Source organism: Heptranchias perlo, chromosome 14 (genome assembly GCF_035084215.1).
Source record: "Heptranchias perlo isolate sHepPer1 chromosome 14, sHepPer1.hap1, whole genome shotgun sequence".
Taxonomy (NCBI): domain Eukaryota; kingdom Metazoa; phylum Chordata; class Chondrichthyes; order Hexanchiformes; family Hexanchidae; genus Heptranchias; species Heptranchias perlo.
The window spans coordinates 65,426,040-65,443,756 of NC_090338.1; the positions used below are offsets into that span (position 1 = coordinate 65,426,040).

Here is a 17,717-nt window from a genome sequence, read left to right on the forward strand (position 1 = left end):
CCCAGAGGCAAAAGGCCAGTGTCTAACTCTCTGCACCAATAATAGTGGAAGTAAACAGAAAATGAAGGGAAGCGTCGCAAACTGCTAGTGTTAACTTACGGCCCTGACACAATTATATTTTTAATTGTCAGCGGTTTTATTTGATCTATTTGTATTTTTCCCCAGTGTAGAATATGACTTTAGACAGCAGGAAGGCAGATTCCATCAAGTTCTGCGAGCCCTGGAAAGCGAAGATGAAACTTCACAACAGCCGCAGCTGCTCAGAGGGAACGCAGACAACCAGACTAGTCAGAAACAAGAGCTGAAGGGTAAAGCACGCAAGCCTAAGAAAGCCTGCTTTTGGTGTCTGTGAGCCATCGCTGTCAAAATAACTGCCATGAAACGAGTTTTATTTTTGGTTCCTTGCAACTTTTGGAAATTAAAGGGCGTTTTTGACGAGCTATGGCCAGTTGCATCAAGAGAGCCAAGTAACACAGTCACCGTGGTTACGTGCCAGGAAAGAGGGGAAACGCGAAGGGCGTAGAGGTGAGAAAATTCACAATGAGACTGTTGCAGCGGAAATGCGCAGTGAAGTGATACCTGCCGAGTGGAGATGACCCTATCATCCAACGAATTAAGGCCACACAGTACAAGATGATGGATCACTTTAGAACTATATTTGGTTAATGCAGCACCCTGTCTAGTAATGAGTTTATTTTTGATTAATTAACAGAATAAAACACAGCAATAATGGATGTGGTGGAGCATTTAAGCTTCCAAGTCAGCTGGCGAAATCAATTCAGGCTAATAACGATTGCAACCTCATTCATTATTGAAGTTTGCGCAGAGAGAAATGCTCGTAATTACGTGTGGTCATTCTTTTTATGCTTTTTAACTACATATTCAGCAATGCAGTTTTGTGTCACTCTTAGTGTATAAGTTGTGCCCTTTTTGTACATTAAAAAAAAGCTGCTCATGCTAGATTGTGAAATGAAACCCGAGAATGCTGCAAATGCACATGAACAACTGGTTAATGTTTCACAGCATTCTGCTCGATCCCACCCAAAACCTTAACCTCTCTATTTGTCACAGATACTCTTTTCTCCAGCGCCTTCTGCTTTTACATGGAATTTACAGCACAGAAACAGGCCATTCGGCCCAATAGGTCTATACACAGGTGTTTATGCTGCACGCGAGCCTCCTTCCACCTTACTTCATCTCCCCCTATCACAGTATCTCCTTCTATTCCTTTCTCCCTCATGTACTTATCTAGCTTCCCCTTAAATGGATCTATGCTATTCACGTCAACCACTCCTTGTGGTGGGGTGTTCTACAATTTATCAGTCATGTTTGTTCATAAGTTAGATACATAATTTGATATGACATAAATGTGCACAAAGGTGCAATGAATGCAGGGAAGTGCCAGGACTGGCTAATACTTCATAGTGATAGCAGTGTGTGAACATGTTCATTTGACAATCCGCATAATGGAGGTGCCAACCCATCTAAAAAAAAAATGGGTTAATGGCTGCATTAATATGGTGGACAGAAAGAGATGTTACATGAGCATGTTAAATGTTCATCTAGTAATTTCACCAACAAGCATCCATAGGCTAATGGATGGTCTCACATAAATCCCAAGTGTGCACTGGTTTGGCTGCAGCTATATTGTACATTTTCACTGCTCCAAAGTTTTGTAACGTTGCAAAGTGCACAGTAAAAATGCCCCAAGATCGATAAACACAGGAGAAAAATACTGAAATGCAAAGGGATGTATAGAGAATGGAAGAAGAGAGAGCAGAGAAGGGGAAAGGAGAGTGATGTGAGTTGGAAGGAAACAGGAAACCTGCCCCAAACACCCCCCCCCCCCCAACTTCTTCCCCATGAGCATGGGTGATGCAAAGGAGCATCTTTCAGGGAGCATGGACAGGCCACGAGCCCTGCAACAGATAGCTCCATTTTAGAATCACAATACTGGTCGTTATGGAAACTGGGGCTCTCCCATAAACCATGCCTGGTACTGCACAAACTCAATCTATTTTAATAGTGTGTTAAACTTTTAACAGAAGTCCATCTTTTTATACAGGCCTGAACAGTGACTGAAATTAAGACTTGTTCCACGTTCTTTTACTCAGACTCCGTCCTTCCCAGTGCTCTTAATCAGTGACTTATAAAGGTTTAAATTGTAATTAACACTTTTCAAATTAATATTGCTGTAGGGCAAACTCTTAAATTGCATTTATTTAAAAAAAAGTGAAACTGTACCATTAATTTGATATTCTTCATGATAAGCAATGCCAACACAGTAACAAGCTGCAAATTCCAGAAATCCATAGGCTTGGCTGCCTAAACATTAACCTGTTCCTTCTAATTCAGATGTTGGAAGAACTACTGTGCAGTTCCAGCATTTCCTGTTTTTATTTTGGTTTTCCAGCATTTGCAGCTTTTCCTTTTATCTCTCCTTGTTTCAGTGCAAGTTTCCAGGAAATTCCAACCCATAATAGTATTAAAGCTATTTCTAAGTCACTTTTTGAGTAATATTAGTGTTATGTTCAGCATCTTGCTATGTGAAGTGAAAAAATTGGAAAATAGACAGGTTAATCTGGGAAGACAGAAGTTTATTTGAACCTATTGGGTTTAATTACCATTGAGAACCATAGATGAACAGCCAGGGCCCCTGGCACAGGATTACACCAAGGCTAAAGAAAATGAGGAAAAAGATGGGGTAAATCAGGAACTGGCGCAAAAGTGATAACAGTTTGGGTTTTAGAAGCCCAAATAACATAGGAGGAAGAGGAGACTGAGGGAGATAAGGTCCTGAGATTCTATCAAAGAACAAATCTGGAGCAGGAGATGGCGTCGCAGGTCTGTGATTTCAACGCAGGGAGGGGAAAGAGCCTGTAAGACATTGTATTTGGAGTTTAGGAAGAACAAGAGAGGAAAGTTCAGAGCAGCACAGACCATAATAGTTATGAAATGGAGACAGTAAAGAAAGGTTGAGAAAGAGAGAAAGAATTTGGAGAAGGATCCCTTTTATGCTGACAAGCTTTTGGTTGCATCCTGCCCAGGAGTGTGAGAGGGGGATTAGAGGAGGCACCCCAGATATGGGAGTGGTACTGAAATCCTGGACAGACTTGGGGCTTTGTAGAGAGTTGAGGGTTGTCAAGGCAAAAATAAATCTTTTGACGTGAATTTCACATAGTTTCCTGACAAACCTACGGAGAGAATAAAAACACAACCTAGTGCTTCTCAAAAGCTGGGATACAGACTCCTATAACAGAGGAGCTTTCACATTAATGCAGCTTATATGCTGTAAAATACAGGAGAAGGAGTGCAACTTACGCAAAAGTGCGGCTTGTACACTGAATTTTACAAGACCAGAATGATGGCTAAGTTGGTAAAGACAACATGGTGATTTAGATATCGAGGTTTCGGTTTTGATCCTCAATCAGTGCTGAGTTAGCTGATGTCCACCATGGTGGGTGTAAATGAACTCCTTAGGGTAGGGAGGGGACAAATCAGCTTGGGTGCCGCTCCTGAGCACTTGCTAGTCACTTCTGCTGGAATAGGCAATGTTGGTGGACGTCGGGGTAGAGCAGAGTCGAGCTGGACTGTGATATCTGCTCTTCCGTCTCCCCCTTCCTCCCCGCACCCCTCCCCATAGTTCAACAACCTACTGAGACTCGTTGTCTAGACTCACACATGCAGACTAGACGATTGGCTCAGATACCAGAGGATGACCAGCATCCATGGGACAGCAATGAACCCTTTCAGTGCAGAAGACGATGAGATTGCCAAAGAAAGGAAAAAAATACATTCTATCAGATTTGTGAGAGAGGTGAAAATATGAAAGTTTATTTTGAAAAGTGCGAATGTGAGTAAAATAATAAGACTCATGTGTTCATGTGGTCCTGCTTATGGGTGTGTCTGAGCCCAGTAATTGAGGGTAGCACTTGTGTAATAGGCACATGGGGTACAGGTGAATTTGTATACTGTCTGTACAGGAATAAGACTTCTCTTTGTATGTTATTGAATATAATTGTAAAATACATTCAAGCAATGATATTTTTTAAAAATGTGTCACTTTAATGGCTTTTCACTGCACACAGATCAGTCAGCAGTTCCTGATGATCGACACATAGAAATAAATACTTGTATTTATATAAGCGCTTTATCATGTCAATATCTAAAAGCACTTCTCGCCATGAATTTCTCCAGAGAGTGCAGTGATTTTTGGTGTGTAGATAAACAAAGCAGTTACTCTGCAGCAGCAGTGTCCCAGGGACAGACTTGGGATTAGGGTTGCTGACTCTGGTTGGACATGTTCCTAGAGGTTTAATCACGTGACCTCCTGCCTCCATCCATCCCACCCCCACACTCCCCCTGTTGGTCACCCAACATGTCCATCCTCGCAGTACAGTGCCTTCCTACCCGGAAAGTGAATAAACTCTTCATTACCTGATTGGATGATTCTTGACTATCAGTCAAACAGCCTTTTTCCAATGTGATATTTTTATAACTAATAAACAAAAGTGCTCAAAGAATTTTTTTTTTAAAACAATTTTGTTTTAATGCCCCTGTGACTTTTCTCCTGGGTTGCTCGCAGCAGTGTCCTGGAGATTTGTCCTTATTTCACGGACACTCCAGGGCAATCCTGGAGGGTTGGTAACCCTACTTGGGATTAATGATCAATCTGCCTTTAGTGGCATTAGTTATGGGAAGAATGTTGTCCAGGACACAAGCAGAACTCTCTGCACCACTACCAGCAACGTATGGCATCTTTAACATAACAAAATATCCCAAGGTGCTTCATAGTTCGGGGTCAAACCCAAGAAGGAGAAGAAAGGGAAATACGAGAGCTGGCCTAAGATGTGGTCAAAGTAATGGGTTTTAAGGAGACGTTTGAAGATGCTCTTCTTCAAATACTGCCACGAGGACTTTAGCATCCACCTGAACAGGTTTAACATCTTATCTGAAGGTCGGCCCCTCCAACAATGCAGCACTTCCTCACAACCCCATTGGAGTGTCAGCCTCAATTATGTGCTTAGATACTGGTGACGGACATGAACCCACGACCTTTTAACCCGGTGGTGACTGACTGAGGCAAGCTGACAAATGAGACCCTCTGAGCATAAACACAACAACTTGCCTTCGCGCAACAATGAGACGTAACATGTTCTTGTCCTCTGAACAAGACAAACTACTTTGAGTACTCTGAGTGTGGATTAGCCATAGATTATGGTGGCGGACAACTAATAGTTGCCTTCAATATGCGTAATCGGTGCGAGCTGGGTGGAAAGACCTAACATTTCAGCCCAGGCCTTACCAGCAATATCTGCAGCGAGCTTCTGTGATGTCCCCTCTGCTGGGTTAATAATACATATCATTCAAGCTGCCCGAGTTTAATAATCGATTCTTAGGAATAGTACACAAATCTATCTATATGTAATGTATTAAAAACCTTAAGTCTATATGCAGTGGTGGCGCTGTAATCCTTCAGTTTTGCATCTCCCAGCTCCTTAGCCTGTATGGCCAAGAAACTTCTATGGTCCAACCAACTCTGCCTCTCTGCTACCCAAATTGCAACACGTTTTGAGATTTAACTGTAAATAATAATACCCAGTGAGTGTAGGGACATGACAGCCAAGTCTGGTCCTGTTCTCTCTAGCAGCTGCACTTTACAGCAGGGTTCACCGAACAGCGATCAGGAGCTGGAACCCCCCCCCGGCTGATTTTTCTTCTCTGCCTCTCTAGCCGAAGGGTTGCTGAGGTCAGCTGCCATGGCCGGAGCTATGAACTGCTAACTTCGCACGAAAACAGGTACTGAGCCTTCCTGGTCTGCATGGCTCATGGACATTGGGTAGTGTACTTTCCCATTAAACCTTCAGGGGAATCCAATCCAGCACACTATTAAAGAGTCAGTGTTAGTTTGCGAGTTAGTAAATAAATTACAGGAGCTTCACCTGGCATTACCAACTTGCCCACGAATTCCACTTCTGTATTGGGGCCCAATGGACATCAAAAGTTGCTCATTTGGTGGCCACTAATCACACCCCCGTGGAGGATGTGGATATCCTATCCCCCTCAACATTCCCACATTAAATGGGACCACTTTAAAATACTGGATAAATCTTTAAGCCCAGAATCCTTTAACTATTTGCTTCCCAGTTATTGCCAACCTCTTCCACTTTTTCCTCTTTTGCTAGGGAATCATGGTCTTCTGCTCACTTATACTCCTCATGGATCTGAGTCCCTTTCTGGGCCAAACAAGTGGAGATGTCAGGATGGGTGAATATTTTGTCGAGTTTTCCTTGATGATTTTTGGGGAATTTTCCATGCTTGTATGGAACTTATATGGTTGGGTAGATTGTACATGGTCTATGGAAAGAGCAGGCTAAATGTGCCAAGTGGCCATGTCTCAATCCATATTTCTTTACAATAATATGTCTACAGTCTTGTTCAATGTGTTAAAGCTCATGTTTTAGTTCCTCATGTAGATCTATGTTAGACACTTCTGCTTCCTCCAGTAATCTCAGGACAGTCTCACACAACAGGAGAACTTGAGGGCCCTTGTCTTTAGCAGCCTTCCTGATTATATCAACCGAACATCAATGCTTGGCAAGAGCAACAACATTTGCAATTACAAAGTGCCTTTTTAAACTAGAAATACACCCCAGAGCACTTCACAGATGCGATGAGGAAACTGGATGCTGAGACAAAAGAGGAGAGATTAGGAGGGCTGTCCAAAAGCTTGGTTAAAAAGATGGGATTTAATAGGAACAGAAGTAGGTCATTCAGCCCCTTGAGCCTGTACAACCATTCAGTTAGATCATGGATGATCTGTTCCTCAACCCCATTTATTTGCCATTGATCCCATATCTCTTGATACCCTTACCTAATAAAATTCTATCCATCTCGGTCTTGATAGCTCCAATTGACCCAGTATCCACAGCCTTTCGTGGGAGAGAGTTCCACATTTCCACCACCCTTTGTGTGAAAAGGTGCTTCCTGATTTCTCTACTAAATGGCCTAGCTCTAATTTTAAGATTGTGCCCCCTTGTTCTAGATTCCCCCACCACAGGAAATAGCTTCTCTGTATCATCTCTATCATTCTAACACCTCAATTAGATCATCCCTCAACCTTCTAAACTCAAGGGAAAACAATGATGAGGGTCTTCAAGGATAAGGAGGTGGGAAGGCTGCATTGGGAGGGAATTCTGGAGTGAGAACTAGGCAGCTGAAGGCACTATGCCAATGTATGGTGTGTCAGTGAATGGGAAATATCTCACACGGTCTTCCTCTCTGTCTAAGGGTTGAAATCACTGTTCAATATTTTGAAAGAATGTGTTTTTTGAAACTGGTGACGCTTCTATTAAAATAGTATGATGTAGAATTATTAATTTGCACAGCAAGATTTACTTGACCCATCTTTTGTTAATTTACTTGTCCCATTACCACCCTCCTTGCCTTGCACCATTATCCCTTTTGTCATTTAATCACTCCTGCCCTCTACCCTATCAGAGACCTTCCCTTTTGTTCTTTCCTCCCCTCCCCTCCCTCCCCCCTTTCCCTGGCTCTGTACTTCCTTAAAAACTGTTAAATCTTCAACATCTTCCAGTTCTGATGAAAGGTCATTGACCTAAAATGTTAACTCTGTTTCTCTCTCCACAGATGCTGCCTGACTTGCTGAGTATTTCCAGCATTTTCTGTTTTTATTTCAGATTTCAACCCATCCGTGTTAGTATCTCACTCTTGCTTTTTCTCTCTCTTTTTCACACTTTATGAGATAGATAAAATCAATGGAATGAAAATCGGGCAGATTCTACAACCAGCGAGTGATCTGCTCCGTCAGATTCCCACCTTGGTAATGAAGATGAAAATCTACGCCCATGTCTCTCCATCTCGCTCTTTGCTTGCATCTCTTTGGCCTAGAATTTACAATCACCGTTATTTTAACGCTGGAGTTAACACATTTAAAATAAATGGATTGATGCCGGTGTTAAAATAAATATGTCTTTCTCCGTCTTTGTGTGTGTTTCTGTTGCTCACTGTCTCTTTCACTCACTTGGGGATAATTTAAACTTTTGGCGATAGTGTAAATTGAGCAATATTAACAACAACTCGCATTTATATAGTGACTTTAACGTAGTAAAAGGTGCCAAGGCGCTTCACAGGAGCGCTTTCAGACAAAATTTGACACCGAACCACATAAAGAGATATTAGGACAGGTGACCAAAAGCTTGGTCAAAGAGGTAGGTGTTGAGGAACGACTTAAAGGAGGAGAGCGAGGTAGAGAGGTGGAGAGATTTAAGGAGGCACTTCCAGAGTTTAGGGCCTAGGCAGCTGAAGGCACGGCCTCCAATGGTGGAGCAATGAAAATCGGGGATGCGCAAGAGGCCAGAATTGGAGGAGTGCAGAGATCTCGGAGGGTTGTAGGGCTGAAGAAGGTTACAGAGAGAGGGAGGGGCGAGGCCATGGAGGAACTTGAACACAAGGATGAGAATTTTAAAATCAAGACATTGCCGGACCAGGAGCCAATGTAGGTCAGCAAGCACAGGGCTGCTGGGTGAATGGGACTTGATGCGAGTTAGGACACGGGCAACAGAGTTTTGAATCAGCTCAAGTTTATGGAGAGTGGAAGATGGGAGGCCAGCCAGGAGAGAATTGGAATAGTCAAAGCTGGAGGTAACAAAGTTATGGATAATGGTTTCACCAGCAGAAGAGCTGAGGCAGGGGTGGGGATAGGCAATATTACGGAGGAGTAAGTAGGCAGTCTTCGTGATGGAAAGGATATGGGTCGGAAGCTCAGCTCAAGGTAAAATAATACACGAACAGTCCAGTTCAGCCTCAGACAGTGGCCAGGGTGGAGGATGGAGTCGGTGGGCCAGGGACCAGAGTTGTGGCGGGAATCAAAGACAATGGCTTTGGTCTTCCCAATATTTAGTTGGAGGAAATTTTTGCTCATCCACTACGGGTTGCCAGCAGTGGAGGAGTCGAAAGAAGTGCTGGTGAGGTACAGCTAGGTGTCGCCAGCTTACATGTGGAACCTGACGTCGTGTTTTTGGATGATGTCGCCGAGAGGCAGCAAGTAAATGAGAAATAGGAAGGGGCCAAGGATAGATAGATAGAGATTGAGATAGAAAGCTGGATGCCTCTGGTTTACGGGGCGGGGGTGGGGAAGAGGACTTTACCCACAAGATCAAGATTTGTACATTTAGGCAATTTAAAAACAGACAAACTTCTACCCTCAACCAATCCATCCACTGACACACCAAAGGTCACTCGCCAACAATGTAAAAGATTCCACCTACAACCATCCTTCAAAAGGTAGATGACTTCTCTTGAAATGTTATCTTCCTTCAATCCGGTGATATGGAGATGGATTTCATTGTATTTTCTCCTTTTAAAGGTTTTATTGACTATTCCGATAGTCACTTTCACCAATTCCTGTTGTCTTGGGTTAGCCCCTTGCCTCTCTTGACTTACTCACTAATTTCACCCTCTTGGTTTGGATCATGCCATGTCTTGCTCATGCACAGGTGATTAATCACTGTATAACCCACATCAGAAAATCGTGAGGCTTATTTTATGTACTGACCTATTGAGATCAGCTAACTCCACACAGGCGAGTATGAGAACCTAGGCTTTTCTTGATCTGTGTGGCCCAGTCCCATGCCATGAAGTGCGTTTACCAGCTGATTCATCAGATCCTCACCCTTCCCCTCACCCCCAAATTGAATTCTAAAGACACAATTTTAACCTTCTGCATTCCCCCCCCCCACCACCATTAAGAACTGGGTGTGCGGAGGCGGGGCAGGCAGGGGAGGTTAAAATCCCCATGCTGCGACTGCTGGGGTCCGTTCCCGGGGCTTCCCCGGCCTCGTTCTCCCGTTGCAATCGCCCGACTGCGGCTCGCCAGCCTGACATCATTTGAGGCGATGTTTGGGCAGGAGTTGGGCCTGATATATTTATATGAGGCCCGGGGTCTCATGCCAGTGAGCTGGGGCAAGCCTGACGCTCACCACTCTGGCCCCACACTCGCCCCCTGTTAAAATCGAGGCTTAAGTTTGAAATCGGGTTTAGGATTTTAGTTGCCCAAAGCTGTTGGGTTAGTGCGTATTTTACCCCAAGTTACAACAATAGGGTAATGAGGGATCCAATTTGGTCAAATCATTAACACTCCAGACTGATTGCTGCTATCTTGTTTATCATGGTTCCCTCTCACCTTGGTTGGTATGCTAACCTAAATTCAACAGGCAGCCAACTTTCAATTCCCTATGAACTCCTCAACTGCCATCTTGAGCATGTTGTGCGCCTTCATGTCAAGATGGCTACAGTGCTCAGAATTTAAATATTTGTTAAAATTAATATTAATTTGTGCAGATGCTGGGTTCGTCCAAGTGGGCACTGGGATTGGGACAAATCTCAAGACTCGATGCATTCCTTTTCCAAGACCACACATGCACCTTTAGTTCTGTTGTGCATGTGTCATAAAGGGGTACTGTCTTCAGGGACAAGCAAACTGGAAATCTTTTTTTTTCCCATTTGAAAAGGGACAAGAGCAAAGAATCATTTTTCGACACAACATCACACCCAAATGAGGTGGTGACTTTTTACGTCCTCGTGTCATGTGTTTCAACATATGGAAAAAAAACAAGTTTGCAGTGCACTTTTCTCGATATTGTTCTTTTAAATCAAGATTCAATGTGAATTTTCAGGATATGGGCGTTGCTGGCAAGGCTGGCATTTACTGGCCATTCCCAGTTGCTCTTGATAAGGTGGTGGTGGGCCTTCTTCTTGAACCGTTGCAGTCCGTTTGGTGAAGGTGCTCACACAATGCTGTTAGGTAGGGAGTTCCAGGATTTTAACCCAGCGACATTCAATGTGAATGATACTCATTGCACTAGCTCTATCGTATCCATTCACTCATCCAGAAAAAGCAGGCCCTTTCATGCTGTTAATTATGCTTGTTAAGGAGAAAAGCAGTACTCTTGCTGAAAGTATTAAGTTATGGACTCGACGGGTCGAATGGCCTCCTTCCATGCTGTAACCATTCCAAGTGTTCCTAAATGAGGCATGATACGGCTGAGAAGTACGTCATTCTCCCTCATCCATAATTGCCATGACTTTGGGGTTCAACTCCAACTTCAGAAAACCAACTAATTCAGTTATGTCCCAACACCCTTTATCCTTGTGATTGAACCTGACCGAGGACCATATTTAGGGGCAGCTTTACCCTATAAAATCTTAATCAACTGTTCAATCTAATTAGAGGAGAAAGGAAGGATTGGTCCAGGTTCTCAGATCATTTTGGTTTATCAGTGTAATCCCACCCTATTGCAGGATGCACTGTGCAAACACATTCCCTTTCTGCAGCGCCTTTATGTTTTCCTGTTACCCTCAAGGGTTTGCAAATCCAGTCAGAAAAATCTATGAACTATGCATAAAACAATCAGAACACCAATTTTGAAAGAAGCTGACTATCGATGACAGATGGTGACTGCAATGAAATTCAACTCAAGGCCGCCCATTTCTTCGGCATAAAATTAGAGTTAGACCTCCAAATTTCACGTCAAGATCTGTCATGCCCGATCTGCACAGGTAGTGCACTGAACGCTATATTGACTCGGGTGACTTTTAGTCGTTCAGGGCGCCTACCTGAAACAGGAGTTAAGCTCCTTAAATACGTTGGTTGTACGACCCCGATTACAAAACTCAGATACAAATGGGTGGAGCATGTGTCCAGTTGCACCAGGTATTGAACGGCCTAAGCAGCAGTCCTTAAAGGGACCGCTGGAGGCCAGTCACAAAAAAGGACCAGGAAATTTTTTTTTTTTTAATGGATCCATTAGAAGCAAGAGTGCTCCTCCAGGCCCACAAAAAGACTCTGACCTGCTGCCAGCCCCGATCGAGGCCATCCCTGGGATCCCCTCCCCCTCAGATCCAACCCGCCAACCGGCTCAGCGCAGGAGCCGGACGATTTCCTGCCCATCATGACCAGCGAGCCGTACGTATGACGCCGGCAACATTTAAATGTTTTGATCGCCAAGTGTAATTTTTCCCCCGATATATCTATTGGAGTATGTAATTTTGAGATGTTCCCTTAACACCAGTGCAATGTATCAATCTTGCAGGCCTGCTTAGGTCTCTGCTGTAACCTCAGGCCTGAAGCTGGAGTGCAGGCTGGTAGGGCCCGAGGTTAGAGCAGGGGCTGAGGAGGCCGTCATGTTTCTGAGCAGTGGCCTTAAAGAGACAAGCCATGTTAAACACAATCCACTGTAACAACTAAACATCACAGCCGTGCTCCAGACCTGTGACTATCCACTTGCCACAGCAGATCATCATCAGGTCATGTTTATGTGTGGAGAAACAGATATAAATAATTACGTTGCCTTTAAGGCCCCAAAAGAGCATGAATAGTACATGAAGACAGAAATACTGGTGAGTCACACACAAAGCCCAGCAGCAAATTCCTGCATCATCCTGTCAATTACTGTGATTTTTGTGAGAAACATTTTCTTTTGCAAAGCCCCAGCTGTCGTCCTGGAAACAAGACCTGATAAACTTGCAGTTGTAGCACTACCCGCCCCCAGATTGAGACTCAAGATAGAGCAAATACTAAGGAATATTTTTTGGCTTTGTACCTATGGAAACAGGACCTGTTTGCAACTACAATGCTACAATTTTGTTTACTTAGCCAATTTTTTAAGAAGTTGGCTCCTTGGGCTATGGTCTTTTCGGTACCACAGGGTTTATCCGGCTGGAGAAGAGAAAGAAGGATAAGCTGGGACCAAAAATCCAAGGGGGTCCGCAGTTCTCATACTGTGACAGTGCTATTTGTGCTCGCTAAATAATTAGTATGATAGTGCTTTAATATTGACAATGTACCATTGAAGCAAGCACATTACTCCCATCGCCAACTGCACATTCGTACATAAATAATCCAGAACCCCTGCCTCCCACAGTCTCCAGCACCAACAGCTAGTGCCTACGACAGTGGAAAATTCGACTGGCCCTACAGGGACCACCACCTGTTGGGTAACATAAAAAGAGAGAGCGATACTCATAGATTGTGGGCCTCCAATTGAGCACCACTCTCCCTGCCCTTCACCGACAACCTCTAAGCCCTTTGAAAGGACGGTGCAATCGAGATACCGTGTGAAACAGATTTCATCTAAGTGTTTGCACAAATTAAACAGGGATCCCGGAATGAAACCCCCCCCACCCCCCCCCACACACACACAATTACTTACAATCAGGCTGTGGTCTCTTCCCATCTTAATAACCGTCTGGTTCACAGTTCGTAACAACTTAGTTATGATCCCCTGAAGGTGGCTGTAGGTTGAACCCTAGGAGAAGGAAATATGCAATGTTAAGGAAGAATTTTCATTGATACTTTTCCCACTTGTGAAGCCGCTTACATTTTACTTATGATAGGATAACGATATTGAGCCAGGTGCTGGCCAGCCATTTTGTGTTAAGTTGAGGACAGCCATTTTGAGAGAGGTGTGGGGCAAGAAGCAGCAGATAACACAGTCTTCAACTTCTGGGCAAAACTCTAAACACAGTTATGTATCTAGAACCGGATACATTTAATAGGAAGAGTGATACAAATCAGCAACTGCAATAACACTTTGCCTCTAGCCTTTCTTTTTGCCCCTCTTCCTCCACAGAACCTTTTGTATTTTACCTTACAGTATATACCCAATTCCTCCCTCCCCTTCCCTGGGGTTGGAGGAGCCATAACTCCACCTAGAATCATAGAAAGGCTACAGCTCGGAAGGAGGCCATTCGGCCCATCGAGTCCACGCTGGTTCTATGCAAGAGCAATCCAGCTAGTCCTACTCCCCCACCCTATCCCCGTAGCCCTGCAATTTTTTTCCTTTCAAGTACTTATCCAATTCCCTTTTGAAGGCCATGATTGAATCTGCCTCCAACACCCCCTCGGGCAGTGCATTCCAGATCCTAACCACTCACTGTGTAAAAAAGTTTTTCCTCATGTCACCTTTGGTTCTTTTGCCAATCACCTACCTAGCTTTGGCTCAGAGGTAGCATTCTCGCCTCAGTCAGAAGGTTGTGGGTTCAAGCCCTCACTCCAGAGACCTGAGCACTAGGCTGACACTGCAGTGCAGTACTGAGGGAGTGCTGCACTGTCGGAGGTGCTGTCTTTCGGATGAGATGTTAAACCGAGGCCCCGCCTGCCGTCTCAGGTGGACGTAAAAGATCCCATGGCATTATTTGAAGAACAGAGGAGTTTGCCCTGGTATCCTGGCCAATATTTATTACTGAACCAATATCATTAAAAGCAGATGATCTAGTCATTATCACATTGCTGTTTGTGGGACCTTGCTATGCACAATCTTGCTGATGCATTTCGTACGTTACAACAGTGACTGCACTTTGAAAGTACTTCATTGGCTGTAAAGCACTTTGGGATGACCTGAGGTTGTGAAAGGCGCTATATAAATGCAAGTTCTCTCTTTTATCTACAGCCCAGTCCCTCAGAGTCGTTCCATTCTACATATGTAGAACTTTTCAATCTCCCTATTGCCTGGGCTTTCGACACATATTCAATTCCAAAAAAACTACCAATTTGCTGTATCTGTTTGGAGAAGGGTGTGGTGACTTTGGCAATTTTGATCCAATACAGAGGACACTAACCAGCGACTGATAGACTGCTTCTTGTTGCAATATCACAAATAAAGTAGTTCCGTTTAAATCTGGCAATAAGTAGAACTCTCCTTAACAGAATTATAGTATAATATGGTTCAGAGGTTAAAGAAGGGGAAGAAAATCCTCTGTTGCTCCCAGTTGGACTAGTTCTATAATTGGCTTTGCGTTGCGGGATGGGATTAACTCCTGATTGCAGTCCAGTGACCATTGGGTGACTGGGCAATGGATGACCCTTGGTTGACTGGGCAATGGACGACCCTTGGGTGACTGGGCAATGGACGACCCTTTGGCGACTGGACAATGGCCGACCATTGAGTGACTAGGCAATGGCCGACCCTTGGGTGACCGGGCAATGGCCGACCCTTGAGTGACTAGGCAATGGCCGACCCTTGGGTGACCGGGCAATGTCCGATCCTTGAGTGACCGGGCAATGTCTGATCTTTGAGTGACCTGGCAATGGTCGACCCTTGGGTGACTGGACAACGGCCAATCCTTGGGCAACCGCGCAATGGGCTACCGGGCAATGGTCGATTCCCTCCCCCCACACACAGTCAGATAGCCTGCTGCCAAACAATCGTACACAAAGACTGGCCACTTTGCTGAGATACAGGGGAGGGAGGTTGGTGCCTGTGGGCCTGTACCCTAGCAAGAGTCCATGCCTATCGAGAGAGAGGAGGTGACCACAAACAGGCCCAGTGCTATAGAGGAAAGCTGGTGGTGTTCGGTGACTTCAGCTGGAAGCTGCGCGTCTGTGGTTGAGAGGGGAGAGCGGGATTGAGCTCGGCTCTGAAGCCCCCCACGGTCGAACAAGCCCTGCCGAGGCTCACTGAGGTAGCGGGAGTGTGTCAGCACCTACTCAACCGTACCCCAGCGGGAGTCGAGGCTTTCAGCAGCGGAAAGGGGGCGGAGCAGGGGACCTGCAGGAGAAATAAAGTTAAATTAAGCAGTGCCTTTTTTTGTGCTACTTTCTGCATTTGAACTGACAGCAGACTATAAATCTAACATTATAAAGAGATCAGGAGCAATCCAGGGCACGAATCTATAGTTGTGCGCATTCAATGGATAAAAGTCTGTAATTATAAAAATGATGGTACATTAATCAGATTGCAATATCCTCTCTCCACCTAGGTTTCAGCTCTGATACCTTGTCATTCAAGTACTTCATGCTTCACCTACCCTACTTCATCACTTTCTAAACACTGATGGTTTGTAACAGGTGATCCATGTGAAGCTGCTTACAGAAGCTGTCACTGTGTCGTTTCCGGACCTGTTGTAGGCTGCAAACAGCATCTGAGGCAGAGATGCATAATCATATACTGATGGGGTTCATTGGGCTGATAAAGAGACTATGGGGGTCATTTTAACCTAACCGGCCAGACAGGGAAACGATGGGATCGGGTCCACTCCCCATTTCACACCCCATTCCCGCCTGCCCTCTTACGTTACAACTTGTAATGTAGGACATCCCATTATTCCAGGGTGTATTGTGTTGGAGGAATCTCGGCAGGGGAAACCCTATGGCGAGATGCTGCTTAAAGTTGCCGTCCTTAACCAACATAAAATATATCTTAAAAATCACTTGTCAATCAGCCCAACTCCCACTGTTGCAGGCAAACCTGCCGACTGCACGATTTCTGAAAGGGAAGGTATGAGGAAGGTTCACCCGGGAGTCAGGAGCTGGCCCATTCAGGAAACGCCTGGGCAGGAATTATTATGAAGCACCATGGAATAATGGGATGTCCTACGTTACAAGTTCTTGATTTCAGTAGTGGCACCTCGGGCAGTTGCTGAACAGAAACATTTCATAGAAAGTGCAGCACAGAAAGAGGCTATTCGGCCCAACTGGTCCATGCTGGTGTTTATGCTTCACACAAGCCTCCTCCCACCCCTCTTCATCTAACCCGATCAGCATATCCTTCTATTCCTTTCTCCCTCATGTGTTTATCTAGCTTCCCCTTAAAGGCATCTATTCTATTCACCTCAACCACTCCTTGTGGTAGCCAGTTCCTCGGTCTAACCACTCCCTGGGTAAAGGATATCGCAAGGATGAAATAAAAAAAGATGTGCCACATGTGGTACTGTTCACTGGTCTAGGAGAATCCCAGGTGGATGACAACCCTGATTTATAGTAACAATCTCTATTAATGAGATTTTTTTGAAAATTCATTCTTAGGATAAGTGTTGCTGGCAACTTACATTGGGATGTCCTACATTACATTTATTGTCCATCCCTAGTTGCCCTGAGAAGGTGGTGGTGATGGGCCTTTTTCTCTCACCGCTGGTAGCGGTTTTGATACAAACGTATGGGTTGCCAGGCCACTTCAGAGAGCGGATCAGGAATCAAAGCTGAGACTTTCCTTGACTACGTGGCTCAGTACGACACCTCACCGCGCGGTCACCCACTGAGCCTCCAGCTTCCCTCCAGCCAGGCTTCTTTTTCAATAGCATCTCATGCCATTGAGCTCCTCTGGTCGTCAGGCCAGTCTCACACAGTGGATCAACTCTCCAAGGTGCTAATGAAGATGGTGTTACCTGCATCCAGTGTTTAGAGGAGTTCTTTCACATTCTGCAGCACATCTGCTCCACCCAGACAGCACAACCCATCTTTAACTCATTTATTATCCATCTGACATCCTACTGTCTTTGCAAAGTGCGCCCTCCTCATTGATCGAGGACTGCCCTTCAATAATGACCATTCTCATTCTTGTTTGTGATTGCACGGTCAAGTTATATTTATTACGGTATCAACAATCCCCTGATCACCCAGTAGGCAAAACCCTGATGTAATACACATACTGGCCCAAAGGTTCCAGGTTTGATTCCTAGTCCGTGCTGAATTAGCAGGGGCAGAGATTGTCGTTTTACAATTATACAGTTAGCCCTTAGGACTCCAGACTTGGATGGGGAATATAGCAACCAGGATTTCTGCTTCTGATTGCTTCCCGATCTAGAAGTTCAGTGGGGCAGGATCAGGCTTGGCTGTGGTGACCCTCCTTGACCGAATTGCCTACTGCCATTCATTGTCTGAGTTCACCCATGAAGTGCAGCCATTTGGACGAGGTAGG

At 44.8% G+C, this 17,717-nt stretch overlaps 2 protein-coding genes across 5 annotated transcripts in view; one reads left to right on the top strand and one right to left on the bottom strand.

Moving 5' to 3' along the window:
- LOC137332589 (INSYN2B protein-like) overlaps positions 1-7,967 on the top strand; it is an 86,771-nt gene extending 78,804 nt beyond the window's left edge. The window contains exons 4-5 of one of the 4 annotated variants that reach the window (XM_067996527.1): positions 6,186-6,267; positions 7,770-7,967. In XM_067996527.1, coding sequence (XP_067852628.1) covers positions 6,186-6,228 — 43 coding nt within the window. In that variant the 3' untranslated portion in view covers positions 6,229-6,267; positions 7,770-7,967. Of the gene's footprint in view, positions 1-165; positions 4,146-6,185; positions 6,268-7,769 lie in introns of those variants that run through there. The other 3 variants (XM_067996529.1, XM_067996526.1, XM_067996528.1) reach the window with 3 other exon arrangements.
- Positions 1-17,717, bottom strand: part of LOC137332588 (dedicator of cytokinesis protein 2-like) — a 555,930-nt gene that overhangs the window by 314,542 nt on the left and 223,671 nt on the right. Inside the window, exon 27 of the mRNA XM_067996525.1 lies at positions 13,233-13,328. Coding sequence (XP_067852626.1) covers positions 13,233-13,328 — 96 coding nt within the window. The remainder of the gene's footprint in view (positions 1-13,232; positions 13,329-17,717) is intronic.